General features: G+C 34.7%; 1 protein-coding gene across 48 annotated transcripts in view; it reads right to left on the reverse strand.

Moving 5' to 3' along the window:
- The window catches only part of nrxn3a (neurexin 3a), a 295,029-nt gene that overhangs the window by 27,178 nt on the left and 240,450 nt on the right, over positions 1–27,401 (reverse strand). For 37 of the 48 annotated variants that reach the window (XR_009266732.1, XR_009266730.1, XM_058749467.1 and 34 more), the window contains 3 exons: positions 22,211–22,300; positions 20,524–20,828; positions 58–142 (listed from right to left, as the gene is read on the reverse strand). Coding sequence is in view for 45 of the 48 variants with exons in the window: in XM_058749467.1 (XP_058605450.1) it covers positions 58–142; positions 20,524–20,828; positions 22,211–22,300 (480 nt within the window). In the remaining 3 variants the exon portion in view is untranslated. The remainder of the gene's footprint in view (positions 1–57; positions 143–20,523; positions 20,829–22,210; positions 22,301–27,401) is intronic. The other 11 variants (XR_009266731.1, XM_058749477.1, XM_058749472.1 and 8 more) reach the window with 1 other exon arrangement.

The following is a 27,401-nucleotide window of genomic DNA, read 5'->3' on the forward strand; positions in this document are numbered from 1 at the left end:
TGATCCTCAGTTGCAAATGAAAGGCCACCACATAGAGGCAAGCAAAATTCAACTGACCTAGCCCACCTGCATGTCCTTCGCACTCAGCAAAGTCCTCGTCATCACTGGAGCATTCGGCTGAAGAGACCATGTCATCCGTGGTCTATTATAGAGTGAAACACACAAACAGGACAATAGACAAACAAAAGAGAGACTTGAATGCATTAGATTGCACCACCATAATGTAAAATAACCTTCTAATATATGTTTCTAATATATTGTATAGGCCCAGATGCATTTTCTTCACTAATTTTGAAGTCAATTTTGTGGTGTGCATGACCAAAAATATCCAAGAAGGCCTCAAAAGAAAAAAGGACAGCACCCTTTCTGACGAGTTAAAATAAATAAATAAATAAATAATAAAAATAAAGGCTTTATTTTGATAGTCCACTTTAGACATTCTACTAACTTTAAGTAACTTTGTAACTAAATGTAAACTAATTCTCATTAATTTGCAGCTAAATGTCTACTAACTCTCAGAGTAGACTGTTAGGGTAGGTTTAAGTTGACATATACTTGCAAAGTTTCTCATAGTCAGTATGTTGTATGTTGTGGACTCATCAAAATAAAGTGTTAGAAGATATTAAGCAGACAGTCTACTAATACTCTAATGACTGCTAGTCGACATGTAGTTGCAAAGTTACTTACTGTTCCATGTTCCAAGTTTTATAGGGACTTTTGATAGACATAAGTATTTTTATACTGTAAAAACTGTATATTCTATCCCTTACTCTAACCCTAAACCTTCCCATTACAGAAAACTTTCTGCATATTTAGATTTTTTTTTTTTTTTTAAATTACTTTACTATGATTTATAACCTTTTTTTCCTCATAGGGACCAAAAAAAGTCTCGATTAGGTCAAAAATGACTGTTATTGCTATACTTGTGGGGACATTTGTTCCCAAAATGTATTTAATACCCCACACACATTTAATCATTTCTATATACATTCATTATATATAATTTTTTATAAAAGAGTTACCATTAAGGTTTTCTAAAAAAATATCATGAAACACTTTCCATATGGACCAATATATATATATATATATATATATATAAAAGAAATAAGCAAATATTGAAACAAGTAAGTAAGTAAATAAATAGTATATGGATTTAGAACAAGATGAGGGTGGAAAACTAACAGGATTTTCATTTTTGGGAGAACTATTCCCTCTGAATGGAGCTGAGAGTACCACGCTCTTATTAGCAACTGAAAGCATAATCAAATTAGCCACAATATTTAATAAATGAATATGCAATGAGTCTGAGATTTAGGGAATTTTATAAATGACAGAAGTTTCCGAGGAGCTCTGCAGGAACAGATTTCACGTAAGCCTGCTCGTGAGTCAGTGTCATTATTTCCCTGTCAATAAACATTAATTCACTGGTGACAGACAGTGAATGAGTTTGCTGAGCTCATCTTGGGTGTTAATTCCAAACTTTTATTTTGAAAAACTGCTCACGTCAAACATTTATACGAGTCACCTCCATCTCGCCCTTTCGAGAGTCTGCATGGATTTCCCATCACTGTATATCACTGCCGCTGAGAGGAGAGGACCAAACACACAGCGGCACTCTGAGATTATCTGTGTGTCTCCAACGTCTCCTGCTCTGATTTATCCCCAGCGCTCTCCCTTACTCATGCCAACTGCTGCGGTGAGCTCGTTTTTCACACCCTCTGCTTGGCGTGTCTTTATTAGGAGCAGATTAGAATGTGGGGCAAAATAAGTACTGTCGTGGACCAGGTTTATGAAATTTTAAATAACACAGGGAGCAATGGAAAGCGGTCTCCTACGTGAAAGCGCAGGGTCATAAATATGATTGGGTTTGATGGAATAATAAAATGTTTTCCCTCTATATTCTTGGTGGACTTTTTTTTTATAGCTAAAGCTATTTTTTCCCCCTCCCAGTTTTGGTATGAAAATGGTGCAAAAATCCATTCAAATGCACATCAGGCTGGGCAGAGGTGGCGCTTCACACTCGCGGGGTGTGGAATATCGCTCTATGTGAATATAAAATTATTCATTGAATTTATATTTAGTGTGGCAAACAACTCATCTTCGTGACTGAAAGAGGAGGAGGATATCACAGATGCAGAAAGCAATGAGAAACGTAATTGACTGATTGCGGAGAAAATGTGAAATTATTTCAGGTTTCTCCCTTGAATGACAGCATTTAATCTCATAAACCGCTCCGAACAGAACCCACGGTTGATATTCGGTATGAAAACGTTACTGACACAATGGCCACCCTGAATATGTATGTCTGTGAATACGTGCGGACTAATGCACAGGTACAGATCCTGGAATCAGTTAGAAGCATTGAATATCTCAGAAGCCGCTCTTCATATCCTCTTTCACAATAACACAAGCTCAGCGTTGATACAGGCCGAGAATGCAGTGGAGAGCTTCTGCATTATGCCATTTTATACTCATATATTGATACTTCTGTTGGGAAGGAGAAAATGGCCTAATCCACATATTAACAATGTGAGAATGTGTTTCGGTGGCATATAAGCCTTTAACGTTCATCTGTGCTGAAGAGTCTAATCTTTTTCCCTCCCTCTCTCACGCCCAGTCTGACAGTGACGGGAACTTAATATTGAACTCCTGGAAGATTAGCTTGTTTCTTCACTCTTCTCAAAGCCGAGAGTGTAATGCTTCATGGTGTCCGACAGATAAGCAAATCCGGTTAAATCCGTTCAATTTATTTTCACTCTTAAAGAAATTACACATTATTTAGAGAACAATGTATTTCGGACAAAAAAAAAAAAAAAAGTAGAATTATCTGTTTATTGATTTAACAATTCAGTAAAGTTTACGAGTCTGTTGCCACTAAATAATTTGCAGCAAAATGTGACCAACAGCCACGATTATAATTTTAACAACAAACTTTGGCACCTGAATAGGTTCTTAATTTATAATTACTAATTAACAATTTTAAATTACTAAAAAATCATCATAAAAAAGGTAAAAGATAATATAAGCCAGACTACATTAAATACAGGTTCACTTGTGACGATGGCCATTTAAAAAAAAAAAAATTGTGCATTGAATTATTAGCTTCTGAGAATCAGGATTATTATAGCTAACTAAAAGTAAAACTAAAACCATCGAAAACATTTCTGTTAATGAAATGAAATAAATGTTTATTGAAAAAAAAAAACTTTTATGCAAAACTGCAACATTTCTCATTTTCATTTAGATTAACTTGTACTAAAATAACTACAACTGAAATATATACACTTTAAAAACAACAAAAACTAATAAAATAGACCTATATATATATATATATATATATATATATATATATACTGAATATATATGTCCCTGGATCACAAGATCAGTCTTACATATATATATGTAATTGTAGCAATAGATTATAGATAGATATTTAAATTAAAAATTTTTCGTTTAATGCAAAAATCATTTGGATATTGAGTAAAGATCATGTTCCATGAAGATATTTTTTAAATTTCCTACTTTAAATATATCAAAACTTAATTTTTGATTAGTAATATGCATTGCTAAGAACTTCATTTGGACAACTTCAAATGCAATTTTCTTAATATTTAGATTTTTTTTTTGCACCCTCAGATTCCAGATTTTCAAATAGTTGTATCTCAGCCAAATATTGTCCGATCCTAACAAACCATACATCAACCATACAAATTAAATTGAGATTGAGATTTAAAATGGACCCTTATGACTGGGTTTGTGGTCCAGGGTCACATATATAAAAAATATATAATTCAAAATATTAACAAAAACTATAATAGTATCTCATATACTAAAATAACACTGCTGAGAATGAAGAGACATTTTGAAACCAAATGTGTCTGTTTTGCATATTGTGGGAAATGTGCAGAATATTAATAATTTGATTGTTTAATTTTGCAGCATAAATTATTCTGGATCCTGAAAACAAACCAGATGAAACTACTGATTTAGTAAATACCACATTGATCTTGACTCACAAATGAAAATGAGAATGAGAGGGGCATAAATTTAGTATGCTTCACTGTTGTGTACCTGGAAATAGTGCACTTGTGTTACATTTTCATAAGGCATATTTTCTGAAGTTTTATGTCCACTGAAAACTTGTGGAAAGACATTTCAGTTTTATCAACTGAACGATCAACGTCCGCATATGTAACAGTACGACATATTGAATGGACTTTCTCACAGCCTCACTTCTGTTCACGTCAGATTAAATATGGTGTCTGCTCTGACTAAAGTCTATGGCTTGCTTGCACTTCATATTGAATAATAGCTGACTACAGAGCAGTACAGGATGAGGACTACATAGCTTTAGATGACAGGGCCCTTTGGACCGGTTATTTGTCTGGCCTGGTGAAAATGAGCAGCTCTGCTGTGTATTGAGTTTTAGTGAGCTGTCTGCTGGCCTGCTGAGGCAAAGAGTGAAATCTGATTATTCTACCTTGACAAGGTAAAGGTCATTATGGACAGGCTTGTATTTTCACCCTTGAGCTTCAATAATAGTCTGTGAATTCACAGAAATCAGAGTGGACTGACTGCAGCTATGAGCAAAAAGAGCATGTTTGTGCAAAATAAAAGTCAGGGAAAATGAACATAATGTTAACAAAACTGAAAATGACTGAAATTTGAAAATGCATATACAGTAATTTTAACAATTTGTTGTTCATGTAAGTTAAAAAAAGGTAAAAATATAAATAAATGCAAAACGGAGGCTTTTTCACTAGTTTTTCTTAGCATTTTGGACACCATTGTATATATACAATAAATACTTTTAAAGCTGTCACTGTATATAGAGATTTTCCCTTCCTTTCTCCAACCAGGTATAGAAAGAGAGCTTTAAGCTCTGCGGTCCTGAATCTTTGATTGTTGTGGACAGCAGCCCTTCTGAGATAAACTCATCGTGACTGTTACCAAAGACTGGACTCCATCAAAAGCTGGCTAGTCTGCAAGAATAGAAAAAAAGCCCTAGATTGTCTCAATTCCATTTCGAGTAAAGTGATGTGAAATAGCTGTTCAACACAGTAAGTGGCATGAAATCAGACTGTAAAATTAAGAGTAAGACACTGATGGGAGTAACATTATTGCAACTCTTTCTGAATTCTCAAATCTCAATCTAAACCTCTAATCTAGTAATATAAAATATTAAATCAAATTTTTATTTTCATATTTTTCATATTTTCAATTTCACTTTATGGTTCTTATACAGTTTATGAATATAATATAATAATTCAAAATGTATTTTTATAATTAATTTTTAATAACAGCAGTTAGGCACAGTCATTCTTTGTTATTTAAAAATACAAATTCTTCACATTAATAACAAATTAATTTAAAAAATTTTATCCATTTTATAAGATAAGATAAGATGAACTTTATTGTCCCGAAGGAAATTTGTGTTGGACACATACAATACGATATCTGCTGTTTTACACAAATAACATACTAAGTTCATATAATACATACAGCGACCCGTCTCTGCCCTCCCCACAATATACAGCAAACAACTAAACTGCACCCTACCTATTGTGCAACACACCTTTAATCATCATGTTTATATTTGCACACACCAGATGGGGGAGAAAAAAATAAAATAAAATAATAATTGTTGACCTCTAGCTAACTTATCATTTAATGCTTTAATGGACAATGGGACAAAGGAGTTCTTTAAACGGTTAAGCCTACACTGAAGAACTCTGAAGCATCTTCCTGAGGGAAGAAGTTGGTACTCAGAGTGAAGGACCTGAATGAGTGGGATCTGAAATAATTTTTGGAGCCTGTCTAATAACTGTTTCTTCAAAAAGAGCCTGAAGTGTGGGATGCTGCTTAACTCCCATAATTTTCATGGCTCTCTGTGTTAGCCATGTAATCTGGGCTTTCAAGTGTACACTAAGATTGCCAAACCAGGCTGAGATGCCATATCGAAAAATGCTCTCGATTACAGCATGATAAAAGAGAAGCAACACTTTCTGGTTAACACCAAAGACCCTCAACCTTCGAAGAAAATACAATCGCTGTTGGACCCTAATGCAGAAATTTTCAACCTGAACACTCCATGTCAGTTTATTATCAATGTAAAGAGTCCACCTGGGCTATATTCTGACCATTAATGACCACTGGTAAGTGGTCTCCGATGAATTCGGGGGTCAAACATCATCTCCACTGTTTTTTTTTTGTGTGTGTTAATGCTAAGGAAATGTTTATACATAAACAAATGTATAAACATTATAAACAAATTTATGCCATGGTCTGTCTGAATACTCGATTCTGATTGGCTGGCAGGTGTTGATTAAATTTGTTTAACTGCACAGATAGTTCCAGGTCAGTTTAATCACGTTCCATATTAATGCGCTTCCTATAAACATTGGTAACCATAGTAACATACAGTTACAGTTGAATAGTAATACAGACGAAAATAACCGTCATTTTTATCGTTCCGGTCAAATATTGCAGCGCAAATATTATTAACATCTTTAATATGTGAATGCTGGCAAATGACCATGGCATAAACGGGATAATCAACGGATAGCTGTGCATTAAACGATTTAATGCACAGCTAGCCGTTCATTATCCCTTACATAAACACTATATGAAAATCTTACACTTCAACGACAATTCTGAAGTGTTGAGGTTTAATTTGAAGTACTAAACTAATTGCTTAAACTAAAACATATATACAGTATATTAAAGCTAAATAGAAATATTAAAAAAATGAATAATGACAAAAGAAAAGAAAATTACTAAAGCTTAAACAAAAATTTAACTGACAACTGAAAATATAAAAATGAAATCTAATTCAACATATTAATAAATGCTATAATAGTAGCTATATGAACACTAAATTATTACTGGTCCAAAACAGAGATATTCTATATGTCAACATTCTTAAAAAAAATGAAGGAACAAATCATTAAAAAATAAAAACGACTAAAACGTGCAGCTTAAAGGGACAGAAAAGTTCCTGTAATTGAAGAATCACTGATATATAGCAGTATAAAAGAACGGTTCTGGCAAATGTGGCATGGCTTGGCAACTTCAAGTCCTACACAAAGCCAGCAGTCTGATTACGTTCTTTGCCTACTTATGCCAGAATACCCTTGCAGCTGCAGGGCGAGATGGTATTTTGGGCCTGTGACATTGTGGATGTTGGTTAGCATTCAGCTCTTCGCCTCCAGGCCTGCTCTGCCTATGCAAATCTGCTTAATCAATGCAGGATATTTACCATGGCTCTGCTCAAAGATAACTGACAGCCTGGGTGAGCCGTTCCAGTGTCCTGCTGGGTACAAAAAGCAGGAGGGAACTACAGAGTGACAGAGCAGAAGAGGCCAGCATCTCAATTCAGCTGAATTTGGTTATTCTGGAAACCCTAAGGATGTTTATGAAAAAAGAAAGCTATGGTTTTTTCAAAGATGTGATTACACAGGGTCTAGTCAAAGCCTTCTAATATCAAAAATGCTCTGCATCAAAGGACAAACGGAGCATAAACGAATGCGGAAATAATTTGAAAAGCTGTCTATCAGTGCGCAAACTGAAAACAGTTGGTCTAAATGCTCGCTGTCGCACAGACAACAAAGCTAACATATCTATTGCTCATGTGCATGTAATAGTTCAATTGAAGTGAATGAAAAAAGTTGTCCTTGAAAAATGTGGCTTAGTCACTCTACATATTTACTGTAAATAGGCGAATCTATTGACAGATGTGTTGGGTGAAGACTTGATAGGAAGAGCTGATATCACATTATGTGGCTGTATAGCAAATTCAGCTGCGTGGAAAAAAAAAAATGGATTCAATATTCACCACTGACAGTAAGGACACTAAAATTGGCTTTTCTTGCCATTTGCATCTCAAAATACAGCAAAGATGTGACCACTTAAATTTAAGCCGCTCGTTTTGAATTAAATGAAAAGTGGACTCAAACACCCATGTTTTTCTCATATTTAGCAAAATGACACCAGCAAGCTTTGAGGAGAAACTCTTTAAGAGCTAAAAGGGGTCACACGCCAAATTCATTGCACTTTTCTTCACCTTAAATTACTGTGCTGACAGTCATGCATAAATTAGAGTCTTAATACGAAGCATTTCTTGTAAGTATAAACATTTCTGAGGTGTAAAAGCTTAATAGTCTCAGTGCTTGATGAAAAGCTTCACAAATTTAGTGCTGCTGACCCGTAGACCCCCCAAATTACCTATTTCTATTGATTCATTTCATTCCATTTGGCTTGTCTCGCAGGGTGATTTAATTGAGGTCAGAGTGCAGCTTGTGAACAATAGAGGACATTTCATTAATAACACTGAAAGAAGCACAGTGTGAACACAAGAACAGACTTAAACACATTAACACTGAAAGCCTATTATCAAGTCATGTGAAGCCCAGTTTCTCTTTTTCTTCACTCAGTGCTCAACAACAGTTAAAATAGTTCAGATTTTTTTCTTCTTCTTTTTTTGGATCGAGGAGGCCGTATTTACAAAATCTGCAAAAATAAAGCAAAGTCGAAATGCACATAGCACAGGATCGGCACATCCTCTGCCAAAAGTCTGTGCATGTAAATCCTGTAGATATAGGAGCAAGCGTGTGATTTACGCTCCAAACAGAAGCCAGATCATTCATTTCACAGGAGCCCCTCAGTCCTAATCGATTATACAGCACCAAGGAAAGTGCTGATGCTGGAATAATCTTTGAGATTTAGGAAGTTCCTCCTGTCATGTTTTTATGCCTCTTTTTGATTGAAGACGTTGGTATGGTCAACATGTTTGATGCCGAGATTTAGCGGGAATCACTGGGAACCGAGCTAATGCTGATGTCACAATCAGTGGGAACAGAAGTAATTAATTTGTCATAATCAGTAGAAAAGGAACTGATTATGACGCCATAATTAGTGGAGAAAGACATTCTGATGTCGTAATGAATGGAAACTATGAATTATTTTCTAACAGCTAATTCTGGTGAAACTTTGCAAAGAAAGTCTAATTGTTTCATTTTAACATGTGAATCATACTGATATTAATACAGTGCGATCACAGCTCTCGTGTTCAGAGCGTACAGGTAGCACTTTGGTGGCTAATTGAATGGATGAGACGGTCTGATTTATTTAACCAAACTGGTCTAATTAAATGAACTTTCCAATTAAATCATTTACAGCAGTAGGGTAGCGCAGAAATAGCTTGTGTGGCAGCGTATATTCTTTCCAAATCACACTCTTGATTTGCTCGTAGGAGGTGAGGAGTTTTTCACCTACACGGGAAATACTGTAAACGTCTGTCATTGTAGCTTGACTAAAATATGTCCTGCTCTAAAAAGGTTTGCAAACAAACATGTTTAGAGAAACAAAGCATTTTATGTGGCAGAATATGGGTTTAAATGAAGTTATCTGAAGAAGAACTGTGTCACGTCAAGAGGTTTTAGAAGTTTAGGTAAGCTGAATAATGGGAAATACTTACTTAAAGTACAATTTACATTTATACAAACATAAATGAGAAGAAATCATTATGGTTGATTTAAAAAAATGCATGGCTAATCTTTAGGCAAATAATTTATAATGCTTTAGACGTTAGCATTTCATCACCAAACATGCTATACGCTACCGTTTAAAAGTTTGGGTTCAGTAAGAATTAATTTATTTAAACATTGATAATTATAGAAACATTTTTCTTGAGTAGCAAATCAGCATTTTAGAATGATTCAGTGACACTGAAGACTGCAGTAATGATGCTGAAAATTGTGCTTGCATTTTTTCAATTGATTAAACAGTTCTTTTAAATTGTAATAATATTTCACAGTATTACTGTATTTTTTGATCAAATAAATTCAAATGGTGTACATAAGAGATTTCTTTCAAAAACAAAAAACCTTACAGATCCCCAACTAAATTTGTAATCTAAATATATGGTCAATACACTGTTTACTAGCAGTTTGATCAATTGACAAATAGATCTGAAATGCCACACAATCGTGTGATTCAAAGTGCTCCAGCCATGCCTGTATCTCAAGCCTCTTCAAGAGGTGATCAGCAGTCTATTATGCAATTAAGATAAAAGAAAATATCTAGTTAAGTCGCTTAAGTCACCTTAACCCCAAGTGATTCCATGTAGCTTCAAAAAAAAAAAAGGAGGCAGACATTAAAACAAAAGTTTGCTGACTCTGGTCCTCAGATAATCATCTCCTTTCATCCCTCCTGTGGGTTTCTCTGGCCTTGATGCTATCGTGTCTATCTCCACTTTGGCAGTACAAGGAGTGAACAGCTTGTATTACAAACTGAATCAATAAGAAGGGAGAAGATCAGTTTCAGAATGATTCAGAGAGTTCCACCTCTCTGATGACAGCCATTTGACATCTTATCGCACATCGTGTTTTCTCCAAGAAAAAGGCCTGAGTGATAACAGAGGCGTACCTATAGGATGAAAGGACATCGAAGGCTTAGCGCAGAGACAAAAACAAGGGTTCTTCTACTGAAAGAATACAATATTTCAGCAATGTATTAATTTGAAAGAACTTTGATTTGAATATGATATGCTCAAGATATGATCAAATAAATAAATATGTAAATGCTATTACTTTGATATGAATATATAAAATGTAACATCATTTATATATTCATCATCATATCATACTACAATAATCTTATATAAAAGTCTTATATAAATCTTATATAAAATATTCAAAATATTTTCATATGAAAAAAAAAATTGATATCTATTAATTATTATTATTATTAGGTGTATTATTTATCAGGTGTAAGCAAAGTACATTTTCAAGATGGTACTTATCTGTTTCATTCCTTTAAAAAAAAATTTTTTTTTTAAATTAGATATAATCAAATAAATAAATACATATATAAATGCTGTTACTTCGATATGAATAGATAAAATATAGCATCAAATACTGTATATACTGAAAAAAATAGGTGTAAGATATAATTTGCAATTATTTGTTCAATTTCCCTAGCAATTTGAGTGAAAACTACACTGAATAAAACATGAAATTTTGAAGTAGAAAATCTGAAATAGTATTTTCTTGTAAAACATACTACAATAATCTTAAATTCAACTTTGAAAAATCTTTGAACTTCGGAAAAAAAAAAAAAAACTGGCAGGTGTGGCAAAATGCCTACAACTATTTATGAATTCTTGTGTTCAAGTACATTTAAACGTATTATTCAAACATTATTTTAACATTCAGAATATTTTAAAGATTTATTATTGCGGCTGAATGAATGTGTAAATGCCTGCTTCACTGAAGTACATCTTTCCCTCTCTTCTATTGTCTCTTTGTATCTCACCTGGCTATTGACTTTCTAAGCTCTCTTTGCTCACTACCTCTTTGCACTAGAATGGCCTGCAGCAAGGACTCACTCCAGAATACTTCATTTTGTTTTGTACTCTTGACTTTTTTGTGCTGCACGGCAAACTATAATCGTCACGAGCTTACGCTGAAGCTTTCAAACAGCCGCCGTTCATCTTCCTGTTTACACGGGAACAGTCCTGAGCCTTATCTTTAATCACTTTCTGGCTGAGGAGGGCAAGGTCGCATGGGACCTTATGACAAACTATCTCCCTGAGCACTCCTCTTTGTGTCCTCGCTAAAATTAGAAAGCAATATGCAGTTTGTTTCAATTATAGATTCAAATCTAAAGTGGCGTCTTTTATTATGCCGCGCCTGTTTAATTTGAAGAGGGGATGGAAATGGTCTTGGGAGATAGAGAGGTGCGTGTGGTAATGTCTGGATGATAGAGGCAGTTCAGACGGCATGTACAAGTCTGATTTCATTAACCAGATACCTTAATATCAAAATACGAGGAATCTGTCCTCATGAGAAGACATTTTTTTTTTTTTAATATTAATAGTAATACATTTTATTTTTACAGCACCTTCCATGCATAAAATGTGCTTTAGAGAATAAAAAGAGAGAAAAAGAAAGAAAAAAAGAGAAGAAAGTATAAAATCCAGAGATTTTTTTATATTTGAAACATTTTCTAAATATTTTCATATGTAATCAAAATATTTACTCTGTATTCATTTAAATTATGGATAATAATAATACTAATCAATTAATTGTTTATCAGATGTAAGCAAAGTACATTTTCAAAATGAAAATTGCATTGCTATTTATCTATTTCATTAATGTCTTTAAAAATATTAAAAAATATTTGTAAAAACTTAGATTTAATCAAATTAATAACTAAATATGTAAATACTATTACTTCAAATTATATTTAAAATGAATAATTATTATTATTTTCATTAATTAATAAGTAATTATGATTAATTACAAATGTATCCGATGTAAAAAACAACAACAACAACAACAAAAACACTAAATTGAACAAATTTAGTCTGTTAATGTTACATTTTTATTTAACAATGAAATATTTAAATGATATTATTTTCAAATTATGTATAATAATAATAATAATTACTACTACCAATAATAATAATTATTCTCATTCTAATTTTCAAAATTAGAAATTATTATTCGAAATTATTTACTATACAAAGTATATTTTCAAAATGGTCTGGGTATTTATCTGTTTCATCCATTTCAATAATAATAATAATAAAAAAAAATTAAATGTAATCAAATTAATAACTAAATATTAAAATATCATTACTTTAAATGATGCATTATAATAATAAGAAGAATAAGAATAAGAATAAGAATCTTATTACAATTTTCAAAATTATTATTTATTAGAAATTATTTACAATACAAAGCAAAATGAAAATTGTATTGGTATTTATCAGTTTCATTCATTTTATTATTTCTCTTAAAATATTAGTTTTTTGATTAAAACAATTTTTTTGTTTGTTTTAAAGTACTGCAATGGTTTTGTACATCTAAGAAAAGTGCTACAAAAAGTGCTTCAAAACATTTCTGACCAAATCACTTCTGTGATTGGTGCAATGAAGAGGAGAATCTTTGTTGAGATGCAGCCTAAACGCCACTGCTATTGTTATGCAAACTTGTCCATTCCCAGTAGTTCCCCTTGTTTGTTACTTTTATTTGGCATCACGCCTCAAGAGGAAATAAATTGGAGTAAAGTGAAACTCGATTCACATTTCAATACACTACCGTGGCCAGGAGATTGGACTCGCATCATCTACCCAAGGAGTGCCTTGATACGGCTCCCATAGCTTTGGCCCTTTTAACTACGGCTGCCGCGCATTTCAATAAATCAAGGCCGCCGTCTCTTAGGGATAGCGGCGTCTGCCCACGCGTAATATCCTGGTCCCACGTGGCTCGTCAGCACCTTCTGAAACGTATCAGTCCTCTGCACCACAGCCGTCTGTCGGCCGCCTCCAACCTCCATATAATTGGATTCTAAACACAACTCTGGAGAAATATTAGTCTTTATTGTGGTAGTGCAGCAACTCCCGTTGCTGACAGTATTTTTTCTGTCTCAGTGGATCGTGCGGTTAACCCCTGAACTGTCTGTCTCATGCAGAAGAAAGTGTACAGCTTTTAGTTTATGCTAGACGTACTGTACCTTATCACTTAGTTTTTGTGTTTTCTAAACGCAGACTATTATGCGTACACGGTGAAAGTCAGCATATGCATTTTTGTTTAAACTTTTTCCATTTCGATGGAAGCTAAATTCTGTTCGGTTACGTGATAATTAGAAGCTGCATTCCAAAACTGCTAAGCCTCGGTTAACTCTACACTTCATTCATGAGGAAGCAATTAATATGCAAAAATATCCATTAGTTGTTCCCATTGTGGACAATTACGAGGGTCCCAGTGCGGCGGCTTAATTAAATCCACAAAAAAAAATCATGTTGTTTCCGTGAGGTACATCACAACGTTGCAGTAATTTGTTTATTTCTCGACATGTCCTCCCAGTAACAACACAGCAAGAGATGCTAGCTGCTGTGCACAGCAGATGCATGGTGACAGATAATAATCCTTGGAATTGGCCACATACGTGTTTTACATAGATTCAGTGTTTTACAACTTAAAAACAGGAGCATAAATACTTATCAAGACCAGCCGTCTGCATTCGCTGCACTAAATAAGAATTTGCGCATTCAGTAGTGATTAATCTCTAAATCACATTAAGCAATCTTTTAAATCGTTAAATTGCATTAGAGGGATAGTTCACATCAAAATAAATATCCTGTCATAATTTACTCACATTCATGTTGTTCCAAACCTGTATGACTCTTTCTTTCAATAAATGTTAACTGGAGTGCCATAAATATCATACAAATATTATAAAAGTAGTCTGTATGACTCATGGGATTAGACCAAGACCTATAAAGCAATAACATGGTTTGTCTGACAAACAAACTGATATTTAAACCATATTTCACTGATAATTTTCACCTCCAGTGGGCTGTTAATCCCTGAAACCGTATCACTGAGCCAGCGAGTTGAACTTGAAAACACTGGTTTTGTAAACTGGACTAACCGATCCATTGAAAAGAACTGAATCAAAAGAATGATTTGTTCATGAATCAGACATCACAACTGTGCTTTTTTATAATTTTTGAGTTAAAAAGACTCAATTTTAGCCTGTTCTTCACAGAAAGCATTCATTTGACATCACTTTTGATACTTTTATAGAGCTTTTTTGTCATTTGTGAGCTTAACAGCACCAGTCCTAATTCATTTTCATGACACTGAAAAGAATATTCAGGATATTTTTCAAATAAATTATTCTTGTGTGTTCCACACAAGAAAGAAAGTCATAGAAGCTAGGAGCAATTTTCATTTTCGAGAGAACTAGCCTACTTCTTTAAAGTCCATTTTAAAAATTGCTTCAATGCGTCATCAAATGCATGCAATGATGTGTCCTATTCAATCGCTTTATCATTAACCTTTACAACATCTTTGCAACAGGTACATCATCAGGTCCTGTCTTACTCCATTATGCTCCAACACACAGTATAAGCTGAAACATTAATAAAATCAACACTACCGTAATATGCATTATCCATCCTAATGCCCAGCGCATTAAATCATTCTGTCTGGGATCCTGTTTAAAGCAAATAGAGCACTTATGACAACATGGCTGAAAGTGGGCTAATTCGTGGAGAAAATCCTTTGCTGTGTCTCACTAAGGGTTTTATCCCCTCTGGCACACGGTTCTTTAATGTACTACATTTCAGCAGTGCAGCAAAGGAAAAGGATTTGATGATTTTGGGATGGAGCAACCATAAACGCCCAAAATCCTTCCTATTAGAGGCCAAAGGACGTATGAGACCAAATGTAGTCCCTCAGCTTTCCGCAGACATGAAATGAAATCGCTGCCCTGAAATACATATCATCATCCCACCCCTCTGATATGAAAATGTGTGCAGCTCAATTAACCTACCTTACATCAATGATTCAGACACCCAGAGGAAAACACACCCCTCATGTGTAAGGTTTACCATCAATCCAGCCAGGCGAATAATCTCAGATTCATTAATGAAATAAGGATAGACCTTGAGGTAAAGAAAAAGTCAATTTTACAAACTTCTTCCACATTAAATCTGACTATCACCTAGCTGGGGATTCTTCTGAACATTATCAGATATTAAATTCCCTAATTTTCTTTCCTCTTTATTAAAAGAAAACAAGATGTTTTGGGCTTCTAATTTTCTAAAGCTAACGGTCTCATCATGCTGCGTAGTTCTTCTGTCAGCGTAAGCCAAGAAATCACATTTAGCTACATCTTTTCTGTTTCTGCACCTTTCCTAAACATGATTAAAACAAGAAAAACCCTTCCTTGTGATCTGTCTCTCAAGACTTCTCTTACAGACGGATTTCTTTGAAGAACAGCAGAGCGTACTTAAGCAAACCTCGAAAGAGTTCTACACTGAGATCCGCACAAGCCTGGCTTCTTTATGTCTCTACAGCCCTGGTCTTAATTAAGCCGAATAAACCGCACAGACCTTGTTCCAGTTCGACACAAATGCAAATGGCTTAAAAATAGATCTCTCATCCCAACACAATACATGTAGGGGATTGCAGTTTACAATTATATTCCTTCCCCAACTGTAACAGACCACTTGTTTACTGTTCCTGTTTGCACAAATTAAGATGAGAAAGCAAACATGACCAGCAGCCTGTTGACCTACTAGACTGATCAGAATTAATGAGAATCCTCTTGCCAGTTCCACTCAAGTACCTACAATCCTCCATTCATCCTCATGATTGTGTGCGAGGCCTGTATTCGCTCTTAATTCTCATTTCAAACTCACCACTTGACATCTTACTGCCAGTTTTATGTTAATATAAAAACCATTTTGATGATTTGTTATTGGCCGTATGATGTTTTTAGCTATTTTGTTATCGAAATGACAAAGGAAAATGAAAATGTCAAAAAATTTCAACAGAAAACGCTATTCATTCCAACGTCAGCCTTAACAGAGTAATAGTGACTAAAATGAACGCCTGAATCTAAAGATGGGCCAATAAGCGTGGGACGGGGATTTAAAAAATGAATACATAAATAAACAGGTTAGAAACAACTGTGGGTGTATTATTATCTATTTCCAAAAGCTTAATTCCAGTCATGTTAAGTGACGCCAACAAAATGACTCACTCTAATACCATCACACATCTTTCGCCCTTTCGTACGTAATATGTGACTGTGACTGGTTCATTAGATCAGATAACAATCTATGGCTGTGTTTTCTCGAACATCTATTAGCCTCATAAGCCAAACAAGACCCACAGCAGAGCTGTGTTTGAGAGTGCGTCACAGAGAATTGTTTTATTCTCAAGCGTGGCTCTGCTCCAGGCAGATGCATGCTCTCTCGTTACCGCAGCGTTTGCATGCGTTTTGCCTGTTTGTGCTCAGATTGTAATGCAGTCTGATGCTTCGCTGAGCATCTACGGTTTCCAGCTAAAGTCAGACATGGTCAACTTCAGCTTTAATGTAAGTGGAAATTTCCATCTCCGTGGTTCGCTGTGCACTGGGATGCCATGTTTAGCACTGTTAGATATGCCGACATCCTGCCAATAACGCCAATAATGTAAGATCGAGTTTCCATGTCAAGAATATTAGATCCAACCAAATATCTCTTTTTGTGCTGGTACCCAAAACCTTCTTCTATCAGCCCAAGATGAAGACAGAGGACACCAGGGAAGAGCAGAAAGCAGAAGTAAAGGTTGAATGAGCAGAGAATAATTTGGATTTGGATGGTTCTGTTCTAGGTAAAAGCTGGGTAAAAAGCAGCAATAACCCCATTAAGATAAACAGAACAGAACCAAAATGTAGCATGATTACTATTATCATTAATGTTCTTAATGACATTTTAGCGTAATAACATGATTCAAGATAAAAGGAGTCTGTTTCAGGAAACAAAGAATATCAGAAAGACAAGTCCTGACTGTGACGAAAGGAGGAGCTGGGGATGGAGGAGGATAATTTGCTCCTGAGCAAGTAAGCTGTTGAATAATACTGGATAGACCTTATATAGGAATGCCGTGACAGGCATTGTTTTCCTATAGGTAGATGCTAGCTTGACTCACACGACCTGCCAGAACTAACGCTACGCTTGATTTGTGTCTGTTGAAATGTTGAAATGAACCGTGAAAGATATCTTTAATCTCTTACTCATGAAGACAAATATCCCTTGAAATCACACAGCCATAGGATTGAACAACAATGAAAAAAAATAATATAAAATAACTGATCAATGTATGAATCAGTGAAACGATTATATAAATGCATTCAAAATGCTTTTTATTTAAACATTATTATTCAAACGAATAATAGCTTCCTCGTTTAAACAAGATTGCATCATGCAACTGATTTAAGACGTTGCTCTTTGGCTTAACCTTATGTATTCATTTTAAAATAAGATGTTTCAATCAAGTAGCTCAAAATTATACACTTCCCATCATACTTTGCACAGGGCTGGACAGGGAGAGTAAATGTTAAAATAAAGTGTTAATTTACGCATTTTTCAGTAAAATGAGGAAATAGCAAGAATTGTTAACTGTTGAGTTGGTATTTTAAAAGACTTTCTGTTATGTTGGTGTTTTTGGGTGAGTTACCATTGTGATGAACTGTCTAGCATATGCTTTGGTTGAGGACCTGTTCACAAGAATTCAAGTTGCCTTAATAATAATATCAACTCCACTGGTAGTGCTAAAGATAACCAGCAGCATCTTCATACTGCCAACATCTAACTTCACGTGTGCAAAAAAAAGTTATATTTAGTTTGCAAGTATGTTATTGTAAGTGTTTGGCTGAACTTGATTAAATCACGAATTTCCACACAATGGAAACATGCTTTCTCTACTCAAATACTAATTAACAAAAGTGAATGACTTGATTCAATCATATCCAAATAATTTGATTCAAATGTGTGAAAGCATTGGCCATGATAGAAGCACGTTTAAGAGTTTTTTTTATCATTATTTTTTTGGGTGGTTAAATTATTATTATAAGTGGTTATATGAGAAACTGAAATAAGTAAATGATTAAATTAAATAATTATAAATGAATGAATGAATGAGCATTTTCACATTTTCTATCAATTATGATGCAATTAACAATTCATTTTCCACAAATTTAATTACTTCACCAAAATGATGCATTTCGAATTCAATATATGATCCGACTAGGAAGAACACATTTGTAGCCAATTCCCTTAGCATTAGTCAGTCGCAAAGTTTCTTCATGCGGTCAACTGTGGGGGCTTCACGATTACAAATGTCTCTTGCCAAAATGTGTCTCAGACACAGAGGAGACTGATGGCTTTAATATCACTTCCACCAGCTCAATTTGTACCAGGATGCCTATGAAATGGCCAGTCTAATCGCATTTCGCCAAACCACAGTGTTTTATTGGCTCCCGGTCAAACTTTATGTGGGCGGCACTCTGTTTGGTTGTCAAGAGTGTGCAAATGAAGCTTTGTTCACCTGCTCTCGTGTCTTTATCTAAAGGACGTGGAGAATTAAAAACAATTCTCTTCGGTTATGAAAAACATGAAAACAAAAATGTGTCAGAGAGGCTCTCAACCTTAATAAAATTAAGTCGTGGACACTGCATGTGCTCGCGTTAACTGGAGCAAGCTGTTTGCATACTGTTGGAAAATCATTCAGACGCACCTGGTTGAGTGACTTCTCCTAAATGAAACAAAAGCCTCTCTTTTGCATATTTATAATTTGACATCCCACACAGACACAATGTATTGTTGTTGTAATGCGTTTACCCTATCCACATGTGTGACATACATAACCTTGGCACGGTCCAATCATTGTTTCTCATTTTAATACCACAGTTAAATTTGCATCTGCAAACACAAAGCTGAAGAAATAGGTCTAAGCTTGACAAATAAGCTCACTGGAAATCATTGGACCAAACTGAGAGCGTAATAAATTAAGGAGAACGTTGTCAGCAGCACTGAGACGTTCTGCAGAATGGAAGGTGTAGCTGTGCAGAAAACCACCCAAAAATCCATTCTGGAGATTTATTTTCCATGTTGTGTTGCAAGAAATTTGTGTCCTCATTTATTTGAATTGTAAATCTGGGCCAGACGTTATTTGTGGTGTAGTTCCCAAATCAGAAATGATGAGGAGATGTAGGCACACATGCGAAAACACAGTCGCATAAACACAGCATTATGTTAAAACCGTGTCTGAAAAATGTGTATGACCAGCTAGCAGGGAAAAAAATCAGTCTTAGACCAATTTAAGTATAAACTTAATGACTTAACAAGTTAAAATCAGTCATAAGGCCCATTCACTCCAAGGACGATAACTATAACAATAAAAATAAAGTTAAAAAATATTCTATGAGAACAGAAATATAAAAATATACAATTACGCAACAGTTAACAATTGATTTTCTACAAATGTAATTACTTAATCACTCATTAGACCAAGCAAGTTTTTATGCAACTGACAAAAAAAAAAAAAAAAAAACCCTTTCACACAAAGAACTATAACTATAGTGATTATGAATGTTCTAATTTTATGAGAACAGGGAAGTTCACAGCTATAAATCAATACATAATAATAAGAAAACAGAAGAACTATATTGTTGGAATCACTCTCAGAACAATTTTTTTTCCTAGCTGATAAACAACAAAAACTTTGACAGCCAATCAGAATCTACTCAACTTTAAAAAGTTGAAACATTTAAAGTAGCAGGAAACATAATTCGTCCATTAATGTAACAAGATATTTTATAAGACAGAAAACGAAAACAGTGCTAGATGGTGTGAGTGCTAGATACAGCAAATTGTAGGAGACAAAACTTGTTTCTATCATTTGCCAACAATGAAGCAGTAACAACTTTATTGCACATGCAGCTTGTGAGCAGCGATTTATATGCATTTCTATCCAATAAAGTATTCAAAAAAAAGATCAACACATTTGGCAGGCAAATGCAGCTGGATGCTAATATCTTTATTTTTATAGTTATCTTTATAGTTACAGTTCTTGAAGTTCTTGATAGGCCTTCAGTAGCTTATAGTAACTTATATTACTAGTCTCAGCTAGTTTTCTGATGTCTTCATTTGAATTTGTGCTTGTGTGTCTGGGGTCGTACCTGTATTGTGGGTGGAGTGCGGTGTTTTCTCGTGGTGGTGGTGGACATGGTGGTGGTGGTCTCGATAAAGGTGGTGGACATCTCCGGGGGAAGGGCTGTGGTTCTGGCTGAACCTGCGGAGGGAACCTCCCCCACCAGGCGGACGCTGCCATTGATTTTGATGTTAGGGTTGCCCTGAGCAGCCATGTTGAGCACTTTGAGGCCGTTGTAGTAGAGTCCAGAGAGTTGGCCCTGAAATGGCCTCTTGCGGTCTGAACCACCAATTCTTATTGTGGCCTGGGTGTTGAATATCGTTAACTGCCGCCCTGAGGATGCAAGAAAGATCCAGAACATTTCATGGTTATGGGTCGGTAAGAGCACAAAATATCTTGTTGGGCAACAAGATTCACGTCTCTTTTAGGCACTTAACCTACCCAACCAAAGTACAATGACTTAGATGGTTGTGCTGGATCACTATGGCTTAATTTTCTTCCGAAATGCTCAGGGTTATACTACCATGAGACACGTTGTAAACATTTGGAGGGCTAGACTATAAACCAGACCCATTATGTCTCCCTGAATGAGTCTAGCTACAAGCCCATGATGGCTGCAGTAAGTTTTACTATAATTGCCTCTATGAAGAGAGATCATCCATACGATTAAAAAACAAAATGTCTTATGACTGGCACATGAATGCATTCTGAAATAATAGAAAGATTAACGTGATAGAGCCATTCTTACTGTAAAAATGCTGAAAAAGTTGTCTACTGTAAAAATGTCTTGGTTTTAAACACATGGTATAATGTACAAATTGCTGATTCCTGGGACATAAAATATAAATAAATAAATAAAAATAATAATTATTTGGGATACATTTTGATATGGTAAAACATTGTATTTAAGATCATTTTGATAAAACAAAAATAAAATAAAAGGATTATTTATGCTGAGAACATTCTAGCAATTATTTCTAAATAATATTAATGCAGAATTGTTGCTATTTTCAAAACTAACGACAGATGAAACATTTTCAAACATGTTTTGTCACATGTCTCAAGAATCAGTGAAAATAATAGACAAAATATTCTGTGGTTGGGAATAAAAAGCTTTGCAGAATGACACAGATCATAACAATTCAGAAAAAAAGAAAGAAAATAAATAAACAATTTCTGGTTTAAATGAGTCCAGAAATCATCACTTCGTGATTATAATAAAAATTCCTAATTTCTTGAGTAATTCCAGTGATTATAATGAGGAGGGCTCCTGATGATATGCAATTAATGTCTGAAACAATAATCATGCTGGCGTTTTCTTCTCGGATGATACTTTGCCTGCAACAGCTCTTGTGTTTCACTAAACCTTCTCTGTCCACCTTCCTTTATCAGCCAGTAAGTCAAGTGAAATTTATGTTTATGTTAATTTCTTTTAATGTTCACATTTAAAACATTCATAAAAGGTTTACTAGGCCAATATTGAACCATTAAACAAAGTATATATTATTTAGTCTGTCTTTAAGATCAATACAAAGATCAACGAGCATTGAAAAGGCAAAAGAAAAGCAAAAATGTGATGGTGCAACACAATATACAATATAACTATTTACCTATATATTATAAATAAGTAAATTTAACAAAATAAAAATGGTCAAATCTATGTATATATATATATATATAAAAAAAAAAAAAAAAATTAAAGAGGAGGAAGTTACCTTTCTCCTGAAGCCATTCCTCTACGGGCCGGGCATATTTGAAAGGAATTTTCTTATTGGCCATTTGAATTCTCTCATTATCGCTGTTACCTTGGAAGTTTAAAAGACATCTTTAAGAATCAATAATAAGAGTCAATCACTGTTAAAATACTCATAATTACATTTTCTGTCAATATTTTATATTTTAAGTTATTTAAACACTTTTAGAAGAGTTTAGTCATGTAAATTTATGTCCTTTTTTGAAATCTGTTTGTGTTCATAGTCAGTTAATTTTCTTTTTTTTCCTCCAGTAATGAAACACTATTTAAACTGCATGTCTACTCCATCTTCTCTCGTAATTATATCAATCATCACCAGAGTTGATAAAAACATATTTATAATAAATTTGGTTCATCTGTAAGAGATGCGTAATGAATGCCAGCAGATTAGCTGCCTGCGGTCAATCCATCTATCCATCAAAAGATGACAGCATACACTCTTTCATGCTTCACATTCTTATAATTATATACACATTTATCTGCTGATTGCTAATGATGCCGGTCAATATTTACATTTTTTCACACAGAAAACCACATCAATAGTCATAATCATATAGCACCATTGACAAACAAGAACTAGACAGCAGCTGCTTCTGTTTTCCAAAGCCACGGAAATTATGTAGTTGTGAAATCATGTTTGATGAATGAGCTGGTACCAATGGGACGCAAAAACGAGGCGCGGGCCTCCACTCACAAGATGCGTCTGGGGGTGTTTGTTTTAATGGCAAGCCCAAAGAGCCGTGCTGATATTCCATGCGACTGTGGGCTCGTGGAGACGCAGCAGGAAGCTGATCAGGGGGGGTTCTGGATGTCATTTGAGGACAGGGGGCCACAGCGTCGTGCTGTTACGACAATGACTTAGAGTGCTAAGGGTGGCACGACGCTGCAGGGTGTTGTGTGAGCCAAATTTCAGGACTCCAAGGAGGGGTGTACCAGGGGGCCAGCCTAAAGAGAGCCTCCATCATTGGCAGAGCTGTCTTCAGACAGCAGGAAGCGCAACCAATACCCTCAAAACCCGGGAATTCGAGTCACACACTTCTGAAGCCCAACCGCTCGGAGGTAGCCTCTGAGAGGAACGCCAACTAACAAAACAAAACAAAAGTTTTATGTTGCACAAAAGGGAAGGATGAGTTCTGAGACACCTCTACAAGCAACTGTGTCTTGTTTTGTGATATGTACACTGTATTGGAACAATGAGTAAATTAGGGCTGCACAATATATCGGAATATAATTTACTCTATACACATCGCGAAGGCTTTGATTCAGTTGAATAAATACATACCTACCTATTCCAAGTGAACACGAATATGTCATGCATTTATTTATTTGATGGCAGTCCATCAAAAAAGCCTGAAGGCTTATTGTTTATAAGAAAAAAAGAAAAGAAAAAGAAATTAAGACATAAATATCAGTATTATAATTTTACAGTGTACTATACAGAACCAAAACTTCAAATGAAATTAGAACTAAAACCATGAAATATACTGTATATATTTTTTTAAATCCTCTGTAAGTCGCTTTGGATAAAAGCGTCTGCTAAATGCCTAAATGTAAAATAAAATAAAATAAAATAAATGAAAAAAGTTGAATAACAATCAAAAACAGAAGAAAGCAATGTAATTTTTTTGAAAAACAATTACTGAAAATGAAAAATAAAGCAACAAAATTACTAAAACCTTTTGTCAGTTTTTTTTTTTTTTTTTACTAACTGATATTTTTAATTTTATGGTTCACTTTATAGTGACTTAAAGACACTGTGTAAAGTGTGAGCCCAAGTGTGAACACCAACGGTTTCCCTAATTTTTTTTTTTTTTTTCTATGTAGATGCACTGCCCAACAAAATCACCCCAATCATTCTAGATTCAAAATATAGCTATTCAAGTCATCTGCTGGAAATTCCAATTTTTTTTTTTTATATTGCACTATTTATTGCAGAACAAAAATGATTGAAACGACAGTTTCATCCACTATTGTGTAGCCATAGAGTAAATGACACACAAATGACTGTCCCTTTAATGGGGCACTGTCGGAGCAACCCCAGTTAAAGCCACCCGTGTGACCTAACCTGCAAACCTTGTGTAACAAGTACAGACACTTAACCATGTGGCAGCACCGCAGACAGATGTTGCAGGTGGCTAGCAAGGGACGCAAGCACGGGACGTGTGGGAGGGCAGTGGGACAAGAAGAGAGCAGATGGAGAGAACGAATGGGATGCTTATTATCAGAGGAAAGAGGGAGTACAGCCGACTGAGGCCATGACCTCTCTCAAATTCACACGCACCACACACATAGCTTTTTCCCCATTCCCTCCTATTATATTCCCAAGTCCCAAATTCAGTTTTACCCTGGTAAAGAATGTGTTGTGCTTTAAATAGATCCTCAAGAGAGGCAATGTCAACTGCTATCATTCTAAGCTCTGCTGAGGTGTTAGTGGTGGCACTACAGGGTAGTCTGATGTTGGAAACTCATTAAAGATGGGCTCATCCAGAGCTTAGACATCACAACACTGGATCCTAAAAATAAACCTCACATACAGAGAGTTTAAAGGAATATTTCATCCAGAGATTACAATTATGTCATCATGTACTCACCTGCAAGTATTTTTTTCAAATCTGTGTGAGTTTCCTTGAAAAATAGTTGAAACAATAAAAGTAAATGGGGTCCAAAACATTGGGCCAGTGTTTTTATTGTTAACTAAAACTATATAAATTATTTTTGTTTACTGAAATAAAGCTGAAATAAAATACAAAATAAATATTAGATGAAAAACTTGAACTACTAAAATGACTAAAACTGAAATTATGAATGCTACAATACGTAACATATATATATAAATTTAATTACTATCATCACTAAAACTAAATAATTATGAATTAATTAATATGTTACATTTAAAAAAGCACAACCAAATTACTAAAATAAAAATAGAATAAAAATAAAAATAAAAAATGTTAAATAAAAGCTGATTCAAAAAATATTAACTACTATAATAGTATATATATAATTCTAAAGTAACACTGCATTGGACCCTATTTATTTTTATTACATGAAAGATTAAGGTTCAAGCTCAGCTTGAATTGCGCCCCAAATCTGTTTTCTTCTCTTCTTTTCATGCCTGTCTTAGCATTACATAAACCAAATGATTTTATATTCAAAACCAAAAATGTAAAATATTTTAGGAGCTTTGTTGCTGTTTTTGTTTTTTTTTGTTTTTTTTGGGACAGTGGGGTAAGGGATGGAGGACTGCCTGGTGCACAGACATTAGTGGATTTGTGCTGCTTTGATCCAGCAGTACAGAGGGCATGACACCTTTTCTCACTCCTGAGAACATGAAAGGCTCTTTGAAAATGAAACAGCACTAGGAGGTGTTAACATGGCACAGGATCACACACTGCGGGGGAGTTTTCCTCCTACTGTGATTAAGTTTCACAAACACATACAAGAATGTGAGATATCTGTGCATTTTAATTCCCTTTAATTCTAAATTAGAGGAACCCTTAATGGCTCTGCGGTACCACGAGTGCATGCCAAATAAACCCTAGACTACTGCCACATTTAAAATGTATGAGATATTTCATAGAAATTGTTATATTTTTGTATAATTAGATGTGATAAGTGCGGATCTCTCTCTGTGGAAAAGGCTGCTAATAACAACAACTCAAAAATAATTCATGAAAACAACCGTGTGATTGTGAACATTCTCCCTTTGTAATCCAGCAGTGTTGTGTGCAGTTGTTCTCGCCACCGAGTGATAAATTGCTACGGCATGCCATTGCCGTCTTGCTGAAAACAAATATAGCTTATTGCATGAAACCATCGGCCTTGCCAAGTATTATTTGCCTCCAAAAAAAAAAAAAATCTCTTCATAAACACTACTGTGTTGTGTTTCACAGTGACAAATTGCTGTTTTGTGTCTTTTTTTGGAGGGAAAAATCATTGAGGGAAGGCAAAAAACCCTCAAGACTGAAATAAACCTGAGATTAAATAAAAATCTAGATTTTAGATTAAAAACTGAAATGAAAATCGGAAATGTTGCTTTGGAAACTACCGAAAATAAAATAAGTTTAAGTACTAAAATTACCAAAACAAAAATTGAAATAAAAATAAATTATTAATCTCAAAATTAATAATAATGACAAAATCACAATCACATAACATAAAAATGACTAAAACGAAACTTGAGTTAAAAATAAAATAAAAATTGAAAATATAAAAATAAAAGCTTATTCTAAATACTAATAAATACTATAAAAGTGCTTAAATTACACTGAAATAAAATTGATTTATTACAGACCAATATTTTTCGTTCACACAGTACAATAAATTTGGGAATGTGAAATTGAGCCTACTTTCAAATTATATGTGCATACTGAATATTGTGTTTCTTTCAGAAATACGTTACATTATGGAAGTAAAAAGGGTTGCATAAAAAGGCGCACAATGGGGTATAGTCGCACTTGAGGCATCATTTCATCATTTCAAGCCAAAACTAAATGAGCACTGAAAGATCTGAACCTCTGCGGTCTCCTGCATGAAAACTCCAGTTACTGTGAGTGAAGAACTAAATATGTCACTCCATCCACACACTTAATACACCTTTAACTTTGACAAGGAGAAATTTTGAAATTTAAAACACTCAAATTGTTGCCTCAGTCCTCTGTCTAATTCTCCCTCTCCAACCTTTTCTGTACTCTCTTCCTGAGCACTCTTCTTACACTTGGCTTGTATCTCAATCGAAAGAGTCTTTCTGCACATTATCTCGCTCCAAACACATCCCCAAATAAGAAATGTGACTCCAGAGGATCGTCCCTCAGTATCTGAGGAGACAATGAGAGTGGGAACGTTTATCCGACCATCCTTGGTGGTTTCATTTAATCGTGGGATTAGAAAGACAGCTCATATTGAAAGCTTATCTCTTTCCCCCTCTGGAGAGATTTATAAGGGCAACAGATTTTGTTTTTGATACGAGTAATTGTATTTGGCTCATAGGATACACAAGTATCTATTTCGCTCATACGAACCCTGTCTAGAATCTTTTTTGCGATAAAAGGTTCCTTCTTTGTCAAAAATGCAATCTCGTCTTTTTGTTTTGAAAGATAATTGTCTTCTTGCATTGCAGTTGAGCACTCCGCACTCAAAAAGACGAAGGATTG

This window comes from Onychostoma macrolepis, chromosome 17 (assembly GCF_012432095.1).
Source record: "Onychostoma macrolepis isolate SWU-2019 chromosome 17, ASM1243209v1, whole genome shotgun sequence".
Taxonomy (NCBI): domain Eukaryota; kingdom Metazoa; phylum Chordata; class Actinopteri; order Cypriniformes; family Cyprinidae; genus Onychostoma; species Onychostoma macrolepis.